The sequence below is a fragment of the Trachypithecus francoisi genome, unplaced genomic scaffold, assembly GCF_009764315.1.
Source record: "Trachypithecus francoisi isolate TF-2019V2 unplaced genomic scaffold, Tfra_2.0 Lachesis_group14, whole genome shotgun sequence".
In the NCBI taxonomy this organism is placed as follows: domain Eukaryota; kingdom Metazoa; phylum Chordata; class Mammalia; order Primates; family Cercopithecidae; genus Trachypithecus; species Trachypithecus francoisi.
The window spans coordinates 60,235,118-60,259,297 of NW_022681459.1; the positions used below are offsets into that span (position 1 = coordinate 60,235,118).

At 49.7% G+C, this 24,180-nt stretch overlaps 1 protein-coding gene across 4 annotated transcripts; it reads right to left on the reverse strand.

Moving 5' to 3' along the window:
• Positions 1-24,025, reverse strand: CCDC134 (coiled-coil domain containing 134). 4 transcript variants are annotated; one of them, XM_033233790.1, is made up of 7 exons: positions 23,886-24,025; positions 17,447-17,565; positions 16,448-16,569; positions 16,153-16,237; positions 12,988-13,169; positions 12,611-12,682; positions 1-599 (listed from the first exon to the last, which is right to left on the reverse strand). In XM_033233790.1, exons 2-7 carry the CDS (start codon positions 17,547-17,549, stop codon positions 474-476), a joined length of 690 nt encoding a protein of 229 aa, XP_033089681.1. In that variant the 5' UTR covers positions 17,550-17,565; positions 23,886-24,025; the 3' UTR covers positions 1-473. The 4 variants fall into 4 exon arrangements, with proteins under 4 accessions (XP_033089681.1, XP_033089682.1, XP_033089684.1 ...); XM_033233791.1 differs by lacking the exon at positions 23,886-24,025 and adding an exon at positions 23,577-23,665; XM_033233793.1 differs by lacking the exon at positions 23,886-24,025 and having other exon boundaries at positions 17,435-17,550.
• Positions 24,026-24,180: the final 155 nt, after the last annotated feature.

The following is a 24,180-nucleotide window of genomic DNA, read 5'->3' on the forward strand; positions in this document are numbered from 1 at the left end:
GTTGGTCCAAAGGGTCCGCTGGCTTTTATTGTGTCTCTGCAGAGGGGCTGGGACCTGTGCTGGGCAGCTCTGTGACACAGTGGGGCCAGTAGCAGGGTGGCACCCTCACCTGTGGCTCAGAACCTTCTTCTGCTGCTTCCCCACCAAGAGTGGAAGCCAGCTGGCCAGAGGTTTTCAGCCACCAAAAGGGTCCAGGCAGGCATCCCCCTGCCTCCCCCAGCAGTCTGCACAGGGTCATATTTCCAGTATAAAGTCCTCTGAAGGCCCCTTCAGCAGGAGGCCCCTGAGAGAAAATCAAGCCATATGAGGCTCAGTTCCTTCAGCCAGGGCTCAGACCCAGCTCCAGGGGGCTGGGCAAATGTGGCCTCTCCTGGAAGGGGCCGGCTGGTGCTCTCCACCACAACCACACCTCCACCTCTTCTTCCTCCCGACCTGCCTCCTTGTGGCCCCTTGAGCCCTGAGCTGCTCCAGGGCTATAACTCAGACTGGGATCTGGAGATCCTTGGGCCTTTTCGGATCTCTTTCCGCTTCTCCTCTTTCTTCCGGCGTTTCTCTTCTTCTCTCAGGGCCTTCTGGAAAGGGTCAGTGCTGGGAATGAACTGAAGGGAAGAGAAGAGAAGTCTGATTTAGTCTGTGACAGCAAAGAGCCTGCTCTGAGCTAGGCCACCGGCGGGCTGTGGGAATAGGAAGGTTCCCTGGACATAGGCCCTGCCCCAGACATGGAGACAGTGAAATGGGTTTGGGGAGAACTGCTGAGTGTGTGTTGGAAGATATGCAGGAGTTTGCCAAACCAACAGCATGAGGGAAGAGAAGAGTATTCTAGGTGCAGGGACAGATGCTGAGGTGGGAACCTACATGGGGCATCTGATAAATGATACACAGATTCCTCCAGGGTGAGGGGATAGAGTGGCTGAGACCACCACAGACCCGGGAGCCCCACACCTGCTGCACCCTTCAGGAGGAGAGGAAGGAGGTCAGCCAGAGTCATAGATGACAGAGCAAGTAGAGGGGGTGGAGAATAAGGACTTCATTGGCAGTGGGGGATGGCGGGGGGGAGGGGCATTCTTCAACGTTCAACGGCAACCCAGGCCCTTGGCTTTCCTCCCTCGTCTCTCTCCAGACCGTCTCATCTAACTCATAGCTTCTGTTGGCCTGTGTGGTCAGTTACCCCTCAAACTTGCATCTCCATGTTCAAATGCCTGTCTGAGACCTCCTTTAGGATGTCCCAAATGCACCCTAGACTCAGTATGGTTCCGTCTTCCCAGAGTACCTGTTCTGATGAGCAGCAGGGCAGAAACCCAGGAGCCCTACCTGCACCCAGCATTTCCTCTCCCTCCTTGGGTCCATCACCAAGGCCTGGCTGATTTCAAGCTCTAAATCTCTCAAACCCATCCACCTCTTTGTCTCTACTATTGCTGCCCCCATCACCACTCCCGCCTCTCTGCTGGATGACTCTAGGGGCCTCCCAAGGGCTTTCCACATCCCCTTTGGTCCCTCTCAAGTCATTCTCCTCACTGCAGTTGGAGCTTTCCTTTTCTTTTCTTTTCTTTTTTTTTTTTTTGAGACAGAGTCTTGCTCTGTCACTCAGGCTGGAGTACAGTGGTGCGATCTTGGCTCACTGTAACCTCTGCCTCCTGGGTTCAACCGATTCTCCTGCCCCAGCCTCCCAAGGAGCTGGGATTATAAGCGCCCACCATCACACCTGGCTGATTTTTGTATTTTTAGTAGAGACAGGGTTTCGCTATGTTGACCAAGTTGGTCTCGAACTCCTGACTTTAGGTGATCCACCCACCTCAGCCTCCCAAAGTGCTGGGAATTACAGGCATGAGCCACTGTGCTGGACGGATCTTTTCAAAATGAAAATCTGTTCATGTCACATTCCAGCTTCCACAGCTCTCCATGACTCTCAAGACAAAGTTCTACACGGTGTATCTGCAGGTCTACCCCGGCTGCCTCTCTGTTCCTACCTCATATCCTCCGCCTTTATGTTCTTGGATTCCCTGTACCCTCTCACTTCCAGGCCTTTGCATGTGCTGCGGCCGAGGCTGCTCTTTCCAGCACCCCCCCTTCTGCCACGTTAGCTCGGGCTCAGCTGGTTCACTGCCCTCTAGACCTGCCCTGACTCCCTGAGAGGCTGCTCCTGGTGGTGTGCTCTCTTCGACTTTGTCGTGATTCCTTCTTTCTTGTGCCCATTGCCCTCCCAAACAGCATATTCCATGAGGGTAGGAGGATAGTGTCCTCTGCCACAAGGCCTTAGCACAGAGTCTTCCTGGCTTTTCGAGAGCACTCAATATGTGTTTTTTCAATGAATGAGCAAGCCACGTTAGAATAGGAAATACAATAGTACAGCAGGTCCTCGAATAATGTGGTTTAGTTCAAGGTCGTGTCATTATAATGTGGATGAGAAAAAAAAAAAAAACAATCGATTCCTGGCTGGGGCCACTGTGTGGAGTCCGCACATTCTCCCCGTGTTCTGTTGGGTTTTCTCTGGGTACTCCAAATTCTTCCCACATCCCAAAGATGTGCATGTTGGGTTCACTGGCATGTTTATACCGTCCCAGTCTGACTGTGGAGGTGTGTGTGAGTGCGCCCTGTGATGGGAGGGCGTCCTGTCCAGGGTTGGTTCCTCCCTTATGCTCTGAGTTGCTGGGAGAGGCTGGACCCTGAACTGGACTAAATGGATAAATAATTATCTTACTTGTTTTGATGAATCTTTCTTAAATGTATGTATAGTTCACATTTATTTCAATGTTTCATATTAAGAGTGTTTTGGTCTTTATTTTGAAGACTGGAGTTGGGCACTGTGGCTCATGCCTATAATCCAAGCATTTTGGGAAGCTAAGGTGGGTAGATCACTTGAGGTCAGGAGTTCGAGATCAGCCTGGTCAACATAGTGAAACCTCATCTCTTTTTTTTTTTTTTTTTTTTTTTGAGACGGAGTCTTGCTCTGTCGCCCAGGCTGGAGTGCAGTGGCCGGATCTCAGCTCACTACAAGCTCCGTCTCCCGGGTTTACGCCATTCTCCTGCCTCAGCCTCCCGAGTAGCTGGGACTACAGGCGCCCGCCACCTCGCCCGGCTAGTTTTTTTGTATTTTTTAGTAGAGACGGGGTTTCACCATGTTAGCCAGGATGGTCTCGATCTCCTGACCTCGTGATCCGCCCGTCTCGGCCTCCCAAAGTGCTGGGATTACAGGCTTGAGCCACCGCGCCCGGCCGAAACCTCATCTCTACTAAAAAATACGAAAATTAGTCAGGTGTGGTGGTGAGCGCCTGTATTCCCAGCTACTTTGGACGCTGAGACAGGAGAATCACCTGAAACCAGGAGGTGGGGGTTGATATTGTACCACTGCACTCCAGCCTGGACGACAGAGCGAGACTTTGTCTCCAAAAAAAAAAAATCTGGTAATGGTTTTTTGACCAGAAATATGCTGTAGTAACTTAACTCTTAATTTATATCAATTAGCCTATGGTAAGTTGGTTTGTAATACATAGATTCACTTAAAGTCACAGTTTCCAAGAACCTATGGATGATGTTAAGTGAAGATGTACTTTGCCTACAACTGAGGTAGCTGTGCTGTAAAACACACCCTTTTATTTGTTCTTAGGGCAATAGTGACAACCGTTTGAGCTGATCAAAGTAGATACTAAAAACAAACAAATAGCTCCACCTTGTGGAGTAATCTGCCTAAGTCATGACTCTGGAAGAATGGGGGGATTCACAGAAGTGTAGCCCAGAGAAGGTAAGTGAGTCACACAGCATGTGGTAGGCCCAACTAGGACTAGCCTCGCAGGCTGCACACTTCCCTGCCTAGTACTTCCCTACCACACTCTGCTCCTATCTCTGTGAGTGAATCCTGATCCACTTAAGACAGGGAGCTGGGAGATCCCTTAGGCCACAGAGACCCCATTCCTCTCTGACTCTGGCTGGGCAAGGGCAAATCAAGAGATCTTAGCCCCTTCAGTCTCAGCGGGCTCAGCTCAAACTAGCGGGGTCAGAAGAGAAACACACCCATCCTTTCCCCATCCCCTTCTCCACCTAGGCCTGGCAGTGCCTACTCATCTTTCGAGTCTACTTTAGATGTCTCCCTAGGAATCTTCCCTGGCCACCCCTGATGATACCTGACCAGCCTGGGTCAGGTCAGCAGGCTGACAGCCAACACAGCATTGTGGTTAAGAGCATGGCTGAAGAGGCAGACCACATGTATTTGAACCTTCATTCCATCACTTACTGGCTATGAGACCTCAGGTTGATTACTGTACCTCCCTGTGACTCCGCTGTCTTCACTGTTAGACTAGTTATCAATTTATTTCCTCTCTATTCCAAATTCACTCTTCATCGCCTGCTCTGTGAAAATGCATCTGGCTCCAGGATAGAGCCCCAAACTCCTAAGCTTGGTGTTGAAGGGCCCGGATCCCATGCTACATCTCCAGCCTTATCTCCTCCTGTCTTCAAGCTATCCTGCTCCACTGGGCACGGTGGCTCACGCCTGTAATCCCAGCACTTTGGGAGGCCGAGGCAGGCGGATCACGAGGTCAGGAGATCAAGACCATCCTGGCGAACATGGTGAAACCCCGTCTCTACTAAAAATACAAAAAAAATTAGCCGGGCGTGGTGGCGGGCGCCTATAGTCCCAGCTTCTAGAGAGGCTGAGGCAGGAGAATGGCGTGAACCCGGGAGGCGGCGGAGCTTGCAGTGAGCCGAGATCGCGCCACTGCACTCCAGCCTGGGCGACGGAGCAAGACTCCGTCTCAAAAAAAAAAAAAAAAAGCTACCCTGCTCTGCCTGTCCCTGACAACAACCACATCCTCCATAGCCTCAAGCATGCCACTCTGGCCACTGCCTTCTATCTTCTCTAACTCCTTAGCCCTACTATAACCACAAGCAGGCCCTCCGTGCTGCCAGCAATCCAGGCTCATTTCCTGGTCCGCTTATCCTCCTGCTCTCCTGTACATACCTTCTCCTCAAGCCTCTGTGCACCCCTCACTCCCAGACCATGACCTTGCTTTCTATCTCACAGAGAGGATGAAAGCAGCAGGAGACAACCCCCATAGCTCCACCACCACACCCACCAACCCATTTACTTCTGTGCCCACATGCTCTGCCTGCCCTCCTGTTCAAGGTTAAGGATCTGCTCTTCTGTACAAGGCCAAGCCTTCCCCCAGCACAACTCACCCCTCCTCACCTCTTCCAGATAAGGCTCCAGCAACCTGGCCCCTGGCCTCATCAGTTTCTCTCTCTCTAATGGATCAGTCCCATCCACACAGTGCAAGCCTGCTGTGGTCTCTCCCAAGGACTAACATTTGAAACCACATTGTCCTCCAGCTATTCTCCCATTACACTGCTCTCTTTGAAAGGAAAAGTCTTCGAAAGGGCTGTCTACACTTGCCACATCCACTTCCTTTCCTCTCATTCTCTGGAAATCCAATCTTTTGTTCCCAGCACCCCGCCCCCCAAAGCAGCTTTTATCAAGACCACCAGTGGCCTCAACATTGCTCAGTCCAGCAGTCAATTCTCAGTCCTCACCTTCCTTACCTCCCAGCAGCGTCTGACAAGCCGATCGCTCCCTCCCTACTTCCTCTAAAGCTTTCCTCGTGTGGCCTCTGGGAAACTCTTGGGGTGGCCACCATCATGCTGACTGCTCCTTCGGCGGGTTCTTGCTGCTTCCTCCTCAGTCCTTCAACCTCTATCTCCAGCCCCATCCCAGGCCTCAGTCCTCAGACTGCTTCTATACCTGCCCAATGCCCCATGTGACTGTGTCCTGTCCCACGGCTTTTGGTGCCTTCTACATAGGTATGGCTCTCACATTTACAGGTCCAGCTTCTACTTCCTCCCTGAAGTCTAGAGTCAAATATCCAGCTGCCTCCTTGACATCTTTACTCTGATATTCACCAGGTGCAGGAAAAAACTCTTGATACCCTCTCCAAGGATTTGAAAAAATGACAGTCCCATTCTTCCCGACACTCAGGCCAAAAGTCTTCTAGTCATGCTTAACGCTCCTCTCTCTCTCACCACATCTGCTTCCTCAGCAAATCCCACTGGCTCTACTTCCAAAAGAGAACCAGAACCTGACCATTTCTCACCAGATCCACTGTCATCGTCTGGTTCAAGCCACTATCAACTGCCACACAGATGAGCACAGCAGCCTCCACCCCTGTGTCCCTGCTTCTGGTCCCCGACCATGCTCCACACAGCAGCCAGATGATCCCTTTAAAGTGGTAAGTCTGCACCTGGAATCCCAGCTACTCAGGAGGCTGAGGCAGGAGAATCTCTTGAACCCAGGAGGCGGAGATTGTGGTGAGCCGGGATCACACCATTGTACTCCAGCCTGGGCAACGAGAGCAAAACTCCATCTTAAAAATACATATATACATAACGGATGGGTGCGGTGGCTCATGCCTGTAATCCCAGCACTTTGGGAGGCCGAGGTGGGCGGATCACGAGGTCAGGAGATCGAGACCATCCTGGCTAACATAGTGAAACTGTCTCTACTAAAAATACAAAAAAAATTAGCCAGCGTGGTGGCGGGCACCTGTAGTCCCAGCTACTTGGGAGGCTGAAGCAGGAGAATGGTGTGAACCCGGGAGGCAGAGCTTGCAGTGAGCCGAGATCGCGCCACTGCACTGCACTCCAGCCTGGGCGACAAAGCGAGACCCCATCTCAAAAAAAAAAAAAAATACGGATGGATGGATGGATAGATAGATAGATAGATAGATAGATAGATAAAAATAAAGTGGTAAGTCACAGCCTGTCACCCTGCTCTCCAGGTCTCTCAGGGTAGGTGCCAAAGCCCTTGTGAAGACCTCTGAGGGTCTCAGTATCAGGCCTACAACTCTGACCCCATTTCCTCACACTCCCCAGCCCCAAATATGCTTCCAACTCACAGCCTTTGTACTTGCTGCTCCTTTAGCCTGGAATGTTCTTCCTTGGGATACACAGATGGCTCCCTCATCTCCTTCAGATAATTCAGGAGGACAGTATCCAGGCCATGTGAAATAGCAACTGCACCCCATCTCACCCCGGGCATTCCTTAACCACATTCCCCTTTTTTCTCCACAGCCCTTGTCACCACCTGCCATATTATATATTTTTAAATTGACTGCCTGTCTTCCCTAACTAGAATGCCACTCCCAGGAGAAAAGGGCTAGCCTGCTTCCCCAAGGGGCAGGATGCAATAGATACTCACTTGATGCCGAATGAACAAATGTGGTATGCATCTGAGCTTTTGCGTAAGTTCGTCCCTCTGCCTGGAAGGCCCTGCCTCAGCTGGTCCACCCAGCAACTAACTCATCCCACAGCCTCCACCACCTCTCTGCCGAGGCTGGGTCCGGCTCCCCTCAGAGGTCTACAGCTCATTATGCTTCTTACCACTATAACAGTAACACTGGATTGGAACTGTTTCCCTGCTGCCTTCCCCATCAGACTGTGAGCATCTGAGAAGCTGGGACAGGGCAAGCCCCCTGGACAGGGACAGTGGTTGGCACATAGCCTGATATGAGTTGACTCTAGTTGATGGGTACATAAGAAGCAGAACTCAGAACTCTCACCAGCATGGAGGGAGTGTGTGAGGGAAGTCGAGCAAATCCGGGGCTCCTGCGAGACAAGCTCACGTGGGATATCAAAAAGTGAGGAAAATCTCGGAACTGTTCCCAGCCAGCATGTAAGGAAAGTATGTTGCTGCTGTGGTTATGTCCAAGTAGAGCACATTATGATAAAGCTGGACTCAACTTATCATGGCACCCATTCTCTCTGTGGCCTACACTGTCACCCTCCTCCTGCGTTTCAGTGAGGCATCTATGACCTGCATAGCAAGAAGAACTGGCGTCACAGCAATAAAGCATCTCTATGGGTGACCCCTTGCTGGGAAAGGCAATCTGTCATAGCCTTGAGTGTCCACACATGTTTTCTTGCTGTATAAACCAAGAATGGAAGATTGTGGCTGTTCTTGATCTAGGCCATTTATCAGGGTAATGATTGCAGCAAGCAACCTTGGGGGATGTGTCATTTCAGCTGGGCATGCAGGGGTGGCAGCTATCCCACTGAGGAAACCACATCCCCCACTCTGCCACATAAAGCAAAGCCACTGGCTCAACAGGACCCTCGATTCACAGGTTCCCCCAAATACTCAGGCCTAGCCCACTGTAATTCAGCTAATATAAAAGCTAACAATGTTGTACAGAAAAGAGTTAACACAGCCGGCCTGACTCCTATCCTTTGAAAGGCCTGCTTCCAAGGTTAGCCCTTGGCAGACATCTGGGAACTTGCATTTCAGGAGGGCCCCCACCACCCTAACTGCTAACAGTGGTTCACTGTGCCAAAACTGTTTGTGCAAACAATATGCTTTCTGCTGAATACATACTTTGCTCCTGGGAGTTTGCCATTTTGACACAAGTTAGGCAAAAAGTACCCACATGACTAGCTCCCAACAAAAACTCAGACACTAGGTCCCTCATGAACTTTCCTGGTAAAAAACATTTTAAACATGTTGTCACAACTAATTGCGGGAGGAATGAAGCACATCCTGTTTGACTCTACTGGGAGGGGACTCTGGAAGTTGAGCCTGTTTCCCCTGGACTTTGCCTGATGCACCTTCTCCCTTTACTGATTTTGCTCTGTATATTTTCTCTGTAGTAAATCGTGGCCATGAATACAACCATATACTGAGTCCTGTGAATCCTCCTATTGAACCATCAAGCCTGGGAGTGGTTTTGGGAACCTGACACAGGTGTCCATGAGCAGCAGCAGTCAGCCAGCCCCAGTAACAATGCTGGTGGACTAAGTGCCATAAAGGCCAGTCAGACAATTGCACAATGGTGCAATCTCCACCTCCCGGGTTCAAGCAATTCTCCTGCCTCAGCCTCCTGAGTAGCTGGGACTACAGGCATGCGCCACCACACCTGGCCTGAATTAAAACCTATCACCCTTGCTTTGGATGACACTCCTTTCTAACAACTATGCATGTTATATTCTTACTATTGTCAGTGTCCTGGTCATCCGGAGATTACAAAATGGCAGATCAAAGATACCTACCCCACTCTTTTTATTTATTTATTTTTTATTTATTTTGAGACAGAGTCTTGCTCTGTCGCCCAGGCTGGAGTGCAGTGGCGCGATCTTGGCTCACTGCAATCTCTGCCTCCTGGGTTCAAGTGATTCGCCTGCCTCAGCCTCCCGAGTAGTTGGGACTACAGGTGTGCATCACCTCGCCTGGTTAATTTTTGTATTTTTAGTAGAGACAGGGTTTCACCATGTTGGCCAGGACAGTCTCAAATTCCTGACCTCAGGCAATCCGCCTGCCTTGGTCCCTAAGTGCTGGGATTACAGGCATGAGCCACCATGCCTGGTGATACCTATCCCTCTTTAGGGCCACAAACTATGGAAACAAATTGTGGTGACAAACTAGACAGCCTGGCTCACTCGTTTAGATGCCCATCATAAAGCTCAATCTCTGATAAGACCAAATGGAGTCAAACTGCTGATCAAGCCTACTTCATCCAGATCACTGCCACCTAAATATATCATTGTACTTGGCGTGGTAACATTACCCACTACCAAGGAGCGGCACAAAACAGAGGACTCTATATTTCTGGTTCAACTACCTGAGTCTCTGGTTGGAATGGTATGGCCTGAGATTGTTAGGATTGTGACCACTTGGCTGAGTATCCTGCTGCTGATTTCCCTGCAGTGGCCCATGTGGGTAAAGATAAGAGATACAACAGGTCTCTATACATCTGTAAAAATGCCCTGGTCCTATTCATACCTGACATTTCTGAATGAAAGTTCTAGGTCATAGTAGGCAACAACTGGAGAAAAAGTGAAACTATAGATGCTGGCATAGGTGGCATAGAACATATGCTTTTTTTTTTTTTGAGACAGTCTCGCTCTGTCACCAGACTGGAGTGCAGTGGTGTGATCTTGGCTCACTGCAATCTCCACCTCCCGGGTTCAAGCAATTCTCCTGCCTCAGCCTCCTGAGTAGCTGGGACTACAGGCATGCGCCACCACACCTGGCTAATTTTTGTATTTTTAGTAGAGATGGGGTTTCACCATGTTGGCCAGGACAGTCTTGATTTCCTGACCTCATGATCTGCCCACCTCGGTCTCCCAAGCACACATGGATTTTACAGCAATAATCCTGCCACCCGGGGAGGAAATACCTTAGATCCCAGAAAGTGCAGGGAACAATTAATGCTCTCTTTATCCCTTAGATCCATCACTGCCACCTGGCAAAACAATCCTAGGGTCTGCCCAAGCCCAGTGGCAGCTGCAGCTGTCAATATGGCCAACTGTTGGGTGTCTCATTCCCATCCACATGATAGAAAAACTCACATGGGCATGTCAGTAATGAGCTATTCTGCTATGTCTAATGCCATCAAAGGTAGTTCTCAACAGTGACCTTGTGCAGACATACCAGCCAGCACAATTTTGTTTCAACCTGACAGATACAAATCCATCTGCTTTTCCTGATGTGTGAGTAGCCTTGGATTATACCATGTAGGGCAACTGAGGCTGAAGCTCCACAGTGACACTGCCCTCAGGCTCAGCTAAACATTGTTCTGGTGACTCAAATCAAGTGTAACGTGGGAGAGAATGGGTCATGAAATGTCTCCTTATGGGGGCATGAAGGTTGCCTGGGTCCATCTATTGCCCCCTATAATTATTGGTAATAACATCAAAGATTGGCAGGTCAATCTAAACTCTCTTACATGGGTGGTCGTGGATAACAGATTGGTCTTAGACCATATCCTGATTATCCAAAATGAGACTTACTGGTCCTCCAGTACCTTCACTGCTGGTTGAGTCCAGGACCCTGATCAATATTGCAGGTTAGGGGCCAGGCACAGTAACTCACACCTATAATCCCAACACTTTGGGAGGCTGAGACAGGAAGACGGCTTGAGCCCAAGAGTTTGAGACCACCCTAGGCAGCACAGTAAGAACCTGTCTCTGAAAAAATAATAATTAGCCAGGAATGGTATCACACAGGCCTGTCATCCCAGCTACTCAGGAGGCTGAGATGGGAGGTCTGTTAGAGCCCAGGAGTTCAAGGTAAGCTAGGTGGGTGACAGAGCCTGGGTGACAGAGTGAGACGCTGTCTCTAAAAAAAATAATAATAATAATAATGTAGGTTGGCCTTATCCTGCTATTCAGAATATAGTTGATAGTAGTCTGAATTAAATGAAGTATGAGACTAATTGAACAGATTTGGTCCTAGCCTCTATCAGTCACATTAATTAGACTGAATAGCACATTTGTGTGAAAATTTGAGTTAAACCAAGCCATGGAGGGCTTGGGGCAGACTGTTGGCACAGCAATCCATCATGGCCCTGAGCATCCCTGCATATTCTTGCAGTGCACACCAAAGATACAAAGCCCCAACCACCCTTTACCTGGGCTATGTCTCAGGACTGTGTTTACAGAGAGCAACCTTGAAGGGTGTGGTGATATCTCCTCCCAAAGAGCACGTTTGCTATAAAAAATCATGAATTTCCCCAGCTTGGCAGTTCTCAGCTGTGATGCACACCCCTTGTATGCACAATGCCCACCTGGCCCCTCTGTGTCACCCCCATGGGACTTGGAGAACAAGGTGAATCAACATAATCAGGCCAACAGTCTAGCTACTGCCTTTGCTGTAATACAGTCCAATCTCTCTGACCTGTCAGTGTCCATGAAATAGTAGCAGGCTAGCTTGTTGGCCTGGAGGCAGAGTTCAATCCTAGACCCCTCAGACACCCAACATCTCTCCCCACATCAGGGACCAGCATGTGGTTTGACAAGTCCAGTCCTCCAGTCACCACAGCCCTTCCTTCCTGCCCCTCCTAGCCCTGCCACTTCTGATGCCTTCCTCACTCTATCGCATCTGTCCCTGTCCTATTTTTTTTGAGACGGAGTTTCACTCTTGTTGCCCAGGCTGGAGTGCAATGGCACGATCTCAGCTCACTGCAACCTCTGCCTCCTGGGTTCAAGCAATTCTCCTGCCTCAGCCTCCTGAAAAGCTAGGATTACAGGCATGTGCCACCACGCCTGGCTAATTTTTTGTATTTTTAGTAGAGACGGGGTTTCACCATATTGGTCAGACTGATCTCGAACTCCTGACCTCAGGTGATCCACCCGCCTTGGCCTCCCAAAGTGCTGGGATTATGGGCATGAGCTACCACGCCTGGCCTGTCCTCATCTTTTATCCCAAACTTACAGTTCTCAAAGCCCACCTTAGCCCCCTGGAATAAGAGCAAGTACAGGAGTGCGGGATGGAAGCTCAGTTGGTGCTAAGAGGTTCAAAGGCAGGGAAGAGCATGGCCTGACCTCCCTGGCTGCCCTGATATCCACCTGAAGTGGGATGCCTGTTTTGTGCTGGGATGGGTTTGTTCATAGCCACCTAACTACCCCCCATGGTTGGAGTTCACACGCTGTGGAAAGACAGGGAGGCTGAGGCTAAGAGGGGAGCAGTGACTTGCCCACAGGCTCCAATGACTCAGTGATGGCTTCTGGACCCAGGCCCAGGCTGCCTGGCTCCAAGTCCAAAGCCACCCAAGGTCCCCAGCCCCTGCAGGCCTCGGTGTCCTATGGCCCAGCAGAGGCAAAGCAGACACAGGCATAGGCCCTGGCAGCTCACCTCTGTGCGGTCGATTTTAAATGGGTTCTGGAAGTCGGAGTCTTTCTCACTGATCCCCAGTTCCTGGGCCATCTGCAGATGAAGAATCACTCGTCATCCTCTGCCTTCTCCTGAGTCCTGCTCACCAGAGAGTCACTCCCTCCATGCTGGGACCCAGATTCCAGACTTGGGCAGATGTGGGCCAGGTGATGACCCCATGGGAACTGGGTGAGCACAGAACTCCTTGAAATGGGACCTCTGTGGCCCAAGATACCCTGAAGCTCCACAAAGAAAATGTAGCCAAGCACTGACGTTCAGGCCCGACTGAAGGCAGATGTGAGGATCCTAGTCCACCACCAGACAGAGGGCTCCCGGGCCACCTCCACCCCAGTCCTTACCAGGCTGAGGATGGGCGAGTGAGGCCCCTGGTCGAAGACGCCCGTCTGGTTGCAGAAACTGATGCCCCAGCGGATGAGGAGGTTCCAGTTGGAGTTGTGGTCAAAGTAATAGTGCACAATCCTTGGGAAGCGCAGCACCACATCGCCGAAGAAGGCCGTGTTCTCCACCACGTGGGAGAAAGCTGGCAAGAGGACTCTGATGAGTGGCCAGGGCAGATGCTCTCCTGGCTGTCTTGCTGGTCCCTGGCATCCTCCAGAGAATAGAGACATCCACCAAACCCACCAAGCAAGGAAGGAACAGTGCCTACTGACCACAGACTGCCAATCACATGTATAGTGCGAACTAGGGCCTTACATCCACCAGCTCACTGAGTCCTCATAACTACTTTTAGAGGGAGATGTGGCTGCTGTTCCCATTTTACAGATGGGAAACTGAGTCTCAGCAGCTAATGAGTAGCAAATCTGGGCTGCAAACCCAGGTCTGTCAGCCCAAAGGCACATCTTGCTGCTTAGAAGACTCATTTGCTATGGGGACCAGAGAAGTGAGTGTTGTTCTGCACACAGATGCTGATGTATCACATGAGGCTTTGCTGGGCTTGACCCCCCAACCAACATGTTATCAAAATGTCCAGTGCTGGCCCTGGTGTTAATATAACTAGAGTGTCTGTGAGACCTCAGGTCTCTTAGGATGACCAGAGAACAGGCCAGCATTTTTCTTTTTTAATATTCTTTCCATTTTATTTCATTTTAAGTGCTTAAGTTCTTATTTTGAATGAACGAATGAATATAATTAATTAATTAATTAATTACTTTAGAGGTGAGGTCTCACTTTGTTGCCCCGGCTGATCTCAAATTCCTGGCCTCAAGTGATCCTCACATCTCGGCCTTCCAAAGTTCTGGGATTATTGGCATGAGCCACTGCACTCGGCCTGAAATTATCTTAGACTTACATAATACAACATAAAATTCATTCATTTGGCTTCCTCTAATGTTATCTTTTTCTTTTTTTTTTTTTGAGACGGAGTCTCGCGCTCTTGTCCACGCTGGAGTGCAGTGGCGAGATCCTGGCTCACTGCAACCTCTGCCTCACGGGTTCAAGTGATTCTCCTGCCTCAGCCTCCTGAGTAGCTGGGATTACAGGCATGTGCCACCACACCCGGCTTTTTCATATTTTTGGTAGAGAAGGGGTTTCACCATGTTTGGCCAGCCTGGTCTCAAACTCGAACTCAAGTGATCTGCCTGCCTCGGCTTCCCAAAGTGCTGGGATTACAGGCGTGAGCCAACATGCCTGGCCAAGTGTTATCATCTTATATAACCAACATACAACTATTTAAACCAGGAAATTAACAGCAATACAATACTACCAACTAACTTAACAGACTTAATTTGAATTTTCTGTTTTCCCACTAATGTACTTCTACCGATCAGCAGGTCAGTTTAGACTGAGCTTTGTTAATGTGCTGCAGGAAAACAGCCTGCTGCGAGACAAGCGTGGCGCCATCTTGAAGCCATAATGGCTGAGGTTTGACCGCTGCACACCAAAGTATTCCGCAGCAAGGTCTTTAAACAATGCCTGTAGCATAGATAACCCCTCAAAAAGATGATTATTTAACTTCCCCAGCGGTCACAAGTTTCACACGAAAGCCCGAGATGTCACCAGCTGCATGTTTTAACCTAAAAGCTTGCTGTATAAATAATACTTTTGGCCGCGTGTGGTAACTCACCCCTGTAATCCCAGCACTTTGGGAGTCCACGACGGGTGGATCACTTGACATCAAGAGTTCGAGACCAGCCTGGCCAACATGGCAAAACCCCGTCTCTACTAAAAATACAAAAATTAGCTGGGCCTGGGGGCACATGTCTCTAATTCCAGCTGAGGGAGGCTGAGGCACAAGAATCACTTGAACCTGGGAGGCAGATGTTGCAGTGAACTGAGATTGTGTCACTGCACTCCAGCCTGGGTGATGGAGTGTGACTCTGTCTCAGAAGAAAAGAAAAGAAAAGAAAAGAAAAGAAAAGAAAAGAAAAGAAAAGAAAAAGAATAGTTTCTGTACAAGCATTGTCATCTGCAAAATAACAAATAAAGAATACTTTCTGGAGGTTGGGTGCAGAGACCACCATCTAATTTCTGCCTGAGACATGGCTTCTGTTCAGAAGTTGCTAATGAATGTTTCTTTCTGAGAAACTGGACCTCTCAGCTCCCTTGGCCTTGGAGGGTAGGTTTGCATAGACCTGCTCACCATGGAACATGTGTCCATCATGGTAGCAAGTCCCCCAGACCCAGGTTAGCCAAAAGTATAACTGTGTAAACAGCTCTAAGCAGTCCCTGTCGGAGCCAGCCCCTAAGAGAGGGCCCAGGCAGCCCTCACCAGCACTAGCCAGGACACGCAGAAAGATAAGTAGACTTCAAAGATATGCCAGCGTGGGTCTGAGACATGTCAGGCAGGGACCCTGGGGCTTCAGAATAATCTTGAACCTCAAAGAACTCAGGAAGTCAGCTTGATTCAGAGGGAAGAGCCAAGGCAAATTACTTGTACTCTTTCATATAGAAAGTAGAGAGAACAGTATCTTCCCCCAGAGTTATGGTGGAGATTAGAGTTGACGGTTGTAAAGTGTCCACTATGTAATATACAAGAGCTGCTCCTATCCTCTCAGTGTAATCTAAGAAATGCTATCGTGGCCAGGTGCAATGGCTCACGCCTGTAATCCCAGCGCTTTAGGAGGCCGAGGTTGGCAGATCATAAGGTCAAGAGATTGAGACCATCCTGGCCAACATGGTGAAACCCCATCTCTATTTAGAATACAAAAACTAGCTGGGCGTGGCAATGTGTGTCTGTAGTCTCAGCTACTTGGGAAGCTGAGGCAGGAGAATCACTTGAACCCAGGAGGTGGAGGATGCAGTGAGCTGAGATCACACCACTGTACTTCAGCCTGGTGACAGTGAGACTCCGTCTCAAAATAAAAAAAGAAATGCTATTGCTAAAATGTAGCCAGTTAACAAGGAAGGCCACTCACAAAACGCCCGTCTGCCCAAGGAGACCACTTGGAAGGTGCCACAAGAGGGCACTTCCGGGGAGAAAAAAAGAATGACAAGAACAGGAGAGGAGGAGCAGCTAGAGAAGATCAGGTGGTGCCGAGGACAGGGCAGTGTAGGGCAGACCATACCATCCTTTAGCTTCTCGTCCTGGGGGAAGGGCCCATCTGGGAGCACATCAGCAGCGGTGAGCACTGTCCGGGAGTCCTCCAGCACCTGAGGGAATCCCACCAGGGCTGAGTGGCTTCACAGTGCCCATAACAGACTGCTCCCGTCCCCATTTATTTAAACTCCACTTCAAGTCTTATGAGCGTGCAGTTTCCTTGTCCCTGAACGGGAACCATCCCCTTAGAGAACTCCTATTTACCCATCAGTGCCCAGATCAAAGACTGGACCTGCCATGAGCTGCCCCCTGCCTGCACACACCTTAAAGAGCCCCTTGAGCATGACATCAAGGATCTTGTACTGCTGATGGATGTCGTTCAGCTGTGCCAGGTTCTTCAGTGCCAATAGCTGCTCCCGCCGCTTCACCTCAAACATCTTCTTGTCTGGGCAGCATTAAGTTAAGGGGCTGGCATCAATAGCCCTGCCTGGACAATCGAGCAGTCTTGCCTCAGAAGGCTCATTCCTGACCAGCAAGTATCTGCAAGGGTCATGGATGCCCAGGGCTAGAAGCCTCCAGGAAATGAACAAACTGACAAGTGCATGGCCCTGCAAAGCACCATTCATCCAGTTCCCATGGTGCTCCACACCCAGAAGCCTGAAACCAAGCCTCCAGACATGGCTCCTGCCTTCCCTCCGCTGTGGTCTTCCTGCCCTCTCCACAAGCATTCACTGTTCCAGAGCCTCCACCTCTCCACTCATGCTGCACCCTCTCTGCCCAGAATGCCCCCCACTCTCTTCTAGGAGTTTCTATTCTTTCAAGGCCTGGCTCAAAAATCATCACACAGTGTTTCCCCCCCTCTGCCCATCAGAGCACTGGTCACAGAATAAAATGATCATTTGTTTGGATACTTTCTCCCCCTAGGCTTATGGACACCTCAAACCCAGGGGACTTGTTGTAATTCATCTTTGTGTCCCTGAGGCCTGGCCTGGAGCAGGTGGCCCAGTTCACCAGGGTCCAGATGGGCCAGTAATCCAGAATTCCTGAGTCTCCACCCAGGATCTTGCCCACAAGGTGCCAGGCCATGCACAGTCCTCACTGAGCCTTTGCAGTCTAGAGATGGGCCTTGTCATCTCCATTTACCATATGCGGAAGCTGAAGCTCCGGAGAGACCTGACTTGCTCAAGGTCTGGCTAGAGCACCTCACTTTTTCTCCCTGTTCCCCTCAACTGGGCCTGCTTATCCCTGGAATCCCCGAGTAGAGAAACCTCATTTATAGACCCCTCAAAGACAGCTCATTAACTACCAACCCTAGAGGATACAGATCTCCAGGCTTGGGTCCAGGGAAGTCCTCAAGGTGCCTGTGGCTCCCATCCCAGACAAAAGCAAGACAAAGAGGAAGGCCAGGAACTGAAGAAGGTCCATATCCAAACCTCTTGCGCTGGAAGAATAACCCAAAGAAAGAGAGTGAGACCCAGAGATTGGTGTTACATAAAATAGAGGGCAAAGGTGAACAGCAGCTTCCCCTGAAACAGCACATCCTCCGAATACTAAGAACCCAGCTTTGGGGAGCCCTGAAGCTGCAGCTCCTATCCCAGGGCCAGCAGGCACACAATACAGACCCATGGGATGCTAGGAGGTGGGGAGGAAGATAAGTGTGAGTAACACAAGGACACTTAGAGCACTGGGTCAGCAGCTAAAGCTCTGGGCTGGAGCCCGGCCCCCACCCCTGACTCTGGGACCTCGAGCAGCTTGCCCAGCCTTTCTGAGCCTCAGCCTTCTCAGCTGCAGAAGAGGGATAAGGAGGTCACCTCCCTGCTGCAGGGAGGGAGGTCTGGGTGAGGCACTGTGCCTGGGGAGGAGGGGCTCATCAACAGTATTCCCTCCACATCCCCTATCTTGGCCTCCCAGGAAAGCATCTGGTCAAGGAAGCCCAGGCAGAGGAGATGTGAAATTTCTGGGGTTTTCCTCCTTCCTTGACTTTTGTCATCAGAAAGGAAGAAGGGACAAAGGGCAGGGAGGAAGGCAGGGCAGTCTCAGAGTAAGGGGACTTGCTACTCACTCACTGTGGAACCACAGGTACTACATACAACACCTGTTCATATTCAGGCAATATGCCACAATTATTTATTTATTTATTTATTTATTTATTATTTATTTATTTTGAGACGGAGTCTTGCTCTGCCACCTAGGCTGGAGTGCAGTGGCCAGATCTCAGCTCACTGCAAGCTCCGCCTCCCGGGTTTTTTACGCCATTCTCCTGCCTCAGCCTCCCGAGTAGCTGGGACTATAGGCGCCCGCCACCTCGCCCGGCTAGTTTTTTGTATTTTTTAGTAGAGACGGGGTTTCACCGGGTTAGGCAGGATGGTCTCGATCTGCTGACCTCGTGATCCGCCCGTCTCGGCCTCCCAAAGTGCTGGGATTACAGGCTTGAGCCACGGCACCGGCTTTTTTTTTTTTTTTTTGAGACGGAGTCTCGCTGTGTCGCCCAGGCTGGAGTGCAGTGGCCCGGATCTCAGCTCATGGCAAGCTCCGCCTCCCGGGTTTACGCCATTCTCCTGCCTCAGCCTCCCGAGTAGCTGGGATTACATTAGCTGGGACTACAGGCGCCAGCCACTTCGCCGGCTAGTTTTTTTTTTTTTTTTTTTTTTTGTATTTTTTAGTAGAGACGGGGTTTCACCGTGTTAGCCAGGATGGTCTTGATCTCCTGACCTCGTGATCCGCCCGTCTTGGCCTCCCAAAGTGCTGGGATTACAGGCGTGAGCCACCGCGCCCGGCCTGCTCTCTCTCTTTTTTTATTTTGAGACAGAGTCTTGCTCTGTTGCCCAGGCTAGAGTGCAGTGGCACGATCTCAGAACTTGCAACCTCCGCCTCAGCCTTCCCAGTAGCTGGAATCACAAGCGGGCACCACTATGCCTGGCTAATTTTTGTATTTTTAGTAGTGATGGGTTTCCCCATGTTGGCTAGGCTGGTCTCGAACTCCTGGCCTCTAGCGATCTGCCCAGCTTGGCCTCCCAATGTGCTGAGATAACAGGCGTGAGCCACTGCACCCAGCCTGCTCTCTATTATAACAGAATACAATAAATACTGCTTATATTACCACAGCTTTAACTAGAATATCATACTTGAAAATATGCATAGAAAGCCTGCCTTCAAAGATTCCCAGCCTTACAGTGAATGAGTAAAATCTGTCACTTCCTGGCAGGCCCAGGAACCTTATGACTGTGCAGTAAAATCTAAAGTCTGCCTTGGTTTTCCTTCCTAGCCTCAAACGGTTTTTAAACCTGGTATTCCTATGTGATCACTGTAAAGAGAAAATTTTGTTTATAAAAAAAGATATAGTACACCTGTTACTAGACTGTAGCCCTGTGCATTGTTTTTGAGTTCTCATTACCTACTTGTATACTGGATTAGCTCCTGAATTCTAGATTCCTCCAATCCAACTTTCTTCCATGAAATTATTAAAAACGGGCACTGCTCTGTTCCTGAAGCCCTGTAAGTTGAAACTAGATGAACTTTAATGGACAAGCCTTGTGCCTAATATATGGGTCACACAGAAAATACACCAAACCTCTCAATGCCATAACCAGAGACATTCAAACTGCAAACCAGGATAAGAAGTTGATGGTTTCATACTGTAGATAGCTTTTCCGAAGACACTGGAACAAGATTCCATATCATTTTGAGACTCTTACCTGTTTTTTGTTTGTTTTGTTTTGTTTTTGAGAAGGAGTCTCGCTCTGTTGCCCAGGCTGGAGTGCAGTGGCGCAATCTCAGCTCACTGCAAGCTCCGCCTCCCGGGTTCCCGCCATTCTCCTGCCTCAGCCTCCCGAGTAGCTGGGACTACAGGCGCCCACCACCTCACCTGGCTAGATTTTTGTATTTTTTAGCGGAGACGGGGTTTCACCATGTTAGCCAGGATGGTCTCAATCTCCTGACCTCGTGATCCACCCATCTTGGCCTCCCAAAGTGCTGGGACTATAGGCATGAGCCACCGCACCCGGCCAACTCTTATCCGTTTTAATGTCTCCTTTTTTTCACTTGGCAGGATAATGGTGTAACTGAAATTTCACAATCAGTAGCTTCTGCTGGTAACTTGACAGAACCTGACCCAAGAGATCCTTTAGGCTACCTCGTGGATGACTCTGGCAACATCCCTAACAGAACTGTTGATCACAACAAACAAACAACAAAACCCTAAAAAACTGTTGCTCACTCTCTGTTTTAACTCAACCCAGTTATGGCACAGTAGGTGGTAAAAACTGAGCTATATTATCTATTCACAAATGTTGGTGCTATTGCTAATACTACATACTGTACATTCCTCTGGGAAGCTGAGACCCAAATACAAAAAATAAAGCAGGTCTCATGGTTACAATAGGTCTCATCTAATTCCCAACGGGCATTTGATTTATTCAGTTGGTTGTCTTTAAGCCTAGGTTCATGTCTCAGAATTTTTTTTTTTTTTTTTTTGAGACCGGGTCTCACTCTGTTGCCCAGGCTGAAATGCAGTGGTGCCACCTTGGCTCACTGCAGCCTCGACTTCCGAGGCTCAAGCAATCCTCCTGCCTCAGCCTCCCCAGTAGCCTGGGACTACAGGCTCATGCCACTGTGCCTGGATAATTTTTGTACTTGTTTTTGTAGAGATGAGGTTTTGCCAAGTTGCCCAGGCTGGTCTCGAACTCCTGGGTGCAAGCAATCCACCCACCTTGACCTCCCTAAGTGCAGGGACTACAGGCGTGAGCCACCATGCTGGGCCTCTTAGAACTATAATGCAAACTGAGATTATCATATTGCTATTAATATTACTTCCTATTTTCCTATTTATTTATTTTATATTATTTTTGGAGACACAGTCTCACTCTGTAGCCCAGGTTGGAGTGCAGTGGCACCATCATGGCTCACTGTAACCTCTGCCTCCCAGGTTCAAGTGATTCTCCTGCCTCAGCCTCCCGAGTAGCTGGGATTACAGTTGCGCACCACCACGTCTGGCTAATTTTTGTATTTTTTGTAGAGACGGGGTTTCCTGATGTTGTCCAGGCTGGTCTCGAACTCCTGGGTTCAAGCAATCTGCCTGCCTTGGCCTCCCAAAGTGCCAGGATTACAGGGGTGAGCCATCATGCCCAGCCCTATTTTCTTTTCAAACTTTATACCTGTTACTTTTTACATTTTTGGTGAAGTACCACTCCTAACAGAATAATGCTGACCCAGAAGTTTGCAATTATAGCAAATGCCTATGGAACAGCCAAAATTGAACTTAACAATGAACTCCAGGTAGACTTATCTTGAGAGCCACTCCTTCCAAACCTCCCTTGCTGCTCAAATGTGGCTAAAGGGTATTTGGGGTTTTTTGAGGCAGGGTCTTGCTCTGTCACCCACGTTGGAGTGCAGTGGTATAATCATAGTTCACTATAACCTCAAACTCCTGGGCTTAAGTGATTCTCTACCCAACTCTCCCCTACACACTCCCCAACCAATGCCTGGATAATTTTTTTTTTTTTTTTTTTTTGAGATGGAGTTTTGCTCTTGTTGCCTAGGCTGGAGTGCAATGGTGTGATCTCAGCTCACCACAACCTCCACCTACCAGGTTCAAACAATTCCCCTGCCTCAGTCTCCCTAGTAGCTGGGATTACAGGCATGTGCCACTATGCCCAGCTAATTTTTGTATTTAATTAAATTAATTAATTAATTTTTTTTGAGATGGAGTCTGGCTCTGTCACCCAGGCTGGAATGCAGTGGCATGATCTTGGCTCACTGCAAGCTCCACTTTCCCGGCTCACACCATTCTCCTGCCTCAGCCTCCCGAGTAGTTGGGACTATAGGCGCCTGCCACCACACCTGGCTAATTTTTTGTATTTTTAGTTGAGACAGGGTTTCACCATGTTGGCCAGGATGGTCTCGATCTCCTGACCTCATGATCTGCCCTCCTCGGCCTCCCAAAGTGCTGGGATTACAGGCATGAGCCACCATGCCCGGCCCTGCCCGGATAATTTTTGTATTTTTTGTAGAGATAGGGTTTTGCCATGTTGCCCAGGCTGGTCTCGACCTTCTGGACTCAAGTGATACTCCCTCCTTGGCCTCCCAAAGTGCTGGGATTACAAGCATGAATCACTGCTCCCAGCCACTACAAGGGTTTGACACTGACTCCTAGTCACCAATAATTCCCTTCAACGTGGCAAGAGACCAACAAACCAAGATAGGTCCGTCCCAGCACTGGGGGACCTAACTACAGGATGCCCGATCATAAGTCTTTTGGAGAAAGATCTTGACCAAAAGGGAGAAATATGAAAGCTGTTAGAATCAAAAGAGAGTCGTTTGTGTTAAAAACTCTGACAAATTTAAAGCATGATTCTCCAATGGGAAAAAAACAAGAACAACTCTGACAAATAAAACCAAGGAAGGTCGTGAAAAGAGGGTTCTCATGCACAAATGACTGATAACAAGATCAGAAAAAATGCAAAAACCACAACCCTGCACAGAGACCATTGCAAATTTACACAGAAAAATATTTCTGTGAGGACATCTGCCCTGCAACTGCCTGTCCAACCTCAGACTGGCACCACTCTTGCTATTCATCCTTGTAGCCAAGGATAACTATCTCAAAATAATTATGCAATCCTCATTTTTCCTTTCAAAACCTTACCAAATACATACACAGGTTACTATGGCACACATATTCTCACTACAATGTCTATTCCCAAGTAAACATCATTTTTTCAGAGTCTCTCACTCTGTTACTTAGGTTGACAGTACCTACCACATTCTAGGCACTGTTCTAGAGGCAGGAATACAGCAATAAATAAGACAAGCAAAAATCTCTGCACTTATGGTACTTATGTCTCTAGTAGGGATAAAAAACAATCAATCAACTTGTAAAACTTGTAAAACAAGGATGAGAGGGTGTTGGTCAGGTGCAAGATTACATAAAGTGGTCAGGAGAGCTCTCACACTTAGATTACAACTCCCCAATGTTACCAATGTGAAATCAAGGCACAGAAAAATGAGGTGACTGCCCAAAGTCACACAGCTATTTCCAGGCCGAACCAAGAGTCTGTTTGGCTCTAAGTCCAGTGCTCTGTCTTCTGACTCTTTCTAAATGAGCACAGGCTACCTGAGATCAGAGTTGGCTACTGAACTACCAGGAGACCTGCCCCAGGGGAGAGATGCTCAGTTACAGACAGTGAGGGGCTGCAGAGATCATCCGGAGAACCCCCTACCCCCAAGCAGACGAGTAAGTGAAACATAGAGAAGGACTAGTCCAAGTTCACCCAGGACCCCCCACATTCCACCTCCTGCTCCAAACTCAAGGGAACCAGAACCAGGCTAGGGCAAAACTTTAGGGGACAAGGAGAATACCAGACAGCTGGCAATAACTGAAGCAGGGAAGTGGGAAAGAAAACCCAGAACAGCAGACTGCGGGACAGGTCCTGCTTTCTCTACTGTTACACTCACTTTTTCAGCCTCTCAATCCCGATCCTGCCCTGTGCGTCCCCCGGAGCTCCTCCTGGCTCAGCATGAGGCTCTGAACTCCTGCAAGGTACCTGGTAGTGGCGGGCCTTGAGTCGGCTACCGGGTCCGGGGGCCAGGGTGGTTGACCCCGAGCCTTCGGGACTCCCGGAGGAGGGAGCGAGCCTTTTCAAGGAACAGAGGCGTCCAGGTCCACGAAACTCCCTCCCCACCACCTGCAGCCGTTTCGGGGCCCTCGGTTCTCTCATTATCCTCCCCAGGAATCTGCAACCCCCCGCCCCTACCGCCACCTACCTGGCCAGGCGGTGCAGGAAGGGCAGGTGGCCGAGTCCTGTGCAAGTAGCTGGGCTCGAAGGTCCAACAGACTAACAGCAAAAGCACTGAAAGCAGGAGCAACCGGCTAGCAACCAAGAGCAGACCGCCGAGCGCCGTCCCGCCCACTGCGCTGCTCCCGGCCAATGAGCGCGAGCCGCGACGCCAGGCTCCGCTGGCCTCACTTCCGGCCCTGCCCCACCGCCCCGCCCCGCCCCGCCCCGCCCGACTCAGACGTTAAGTCCAGAGCGCTGCCGGCCCCGGCCTCCTCCTGCCC

Excerpts from the sequence above, each read along its gene's own strand:
- CCDC134 (XM_033233790.1), bottom strand. The coding sequence starts at position 17,549 with ATGGACCTTCTTCAGTTCCTGGCCTTCCTCTTTGTCTTGCTTTTGTCT. Across the intron at positions 16,570-17,446 it reads GGACCCAAGCCTGGAGATCT|ACAAGAAGATGTTTGAGGTG; the intron begins GTATCCTCTAGG and ends AATGCTGCCCAG. Across the intron at positions 600-12,610 it reads TTAAAATCGACCGCACAGAG|TTCATTCCCAGCACTGACCC; the intron begins GTGAGCTGCCAG and ends TCTTCCCTTCAG.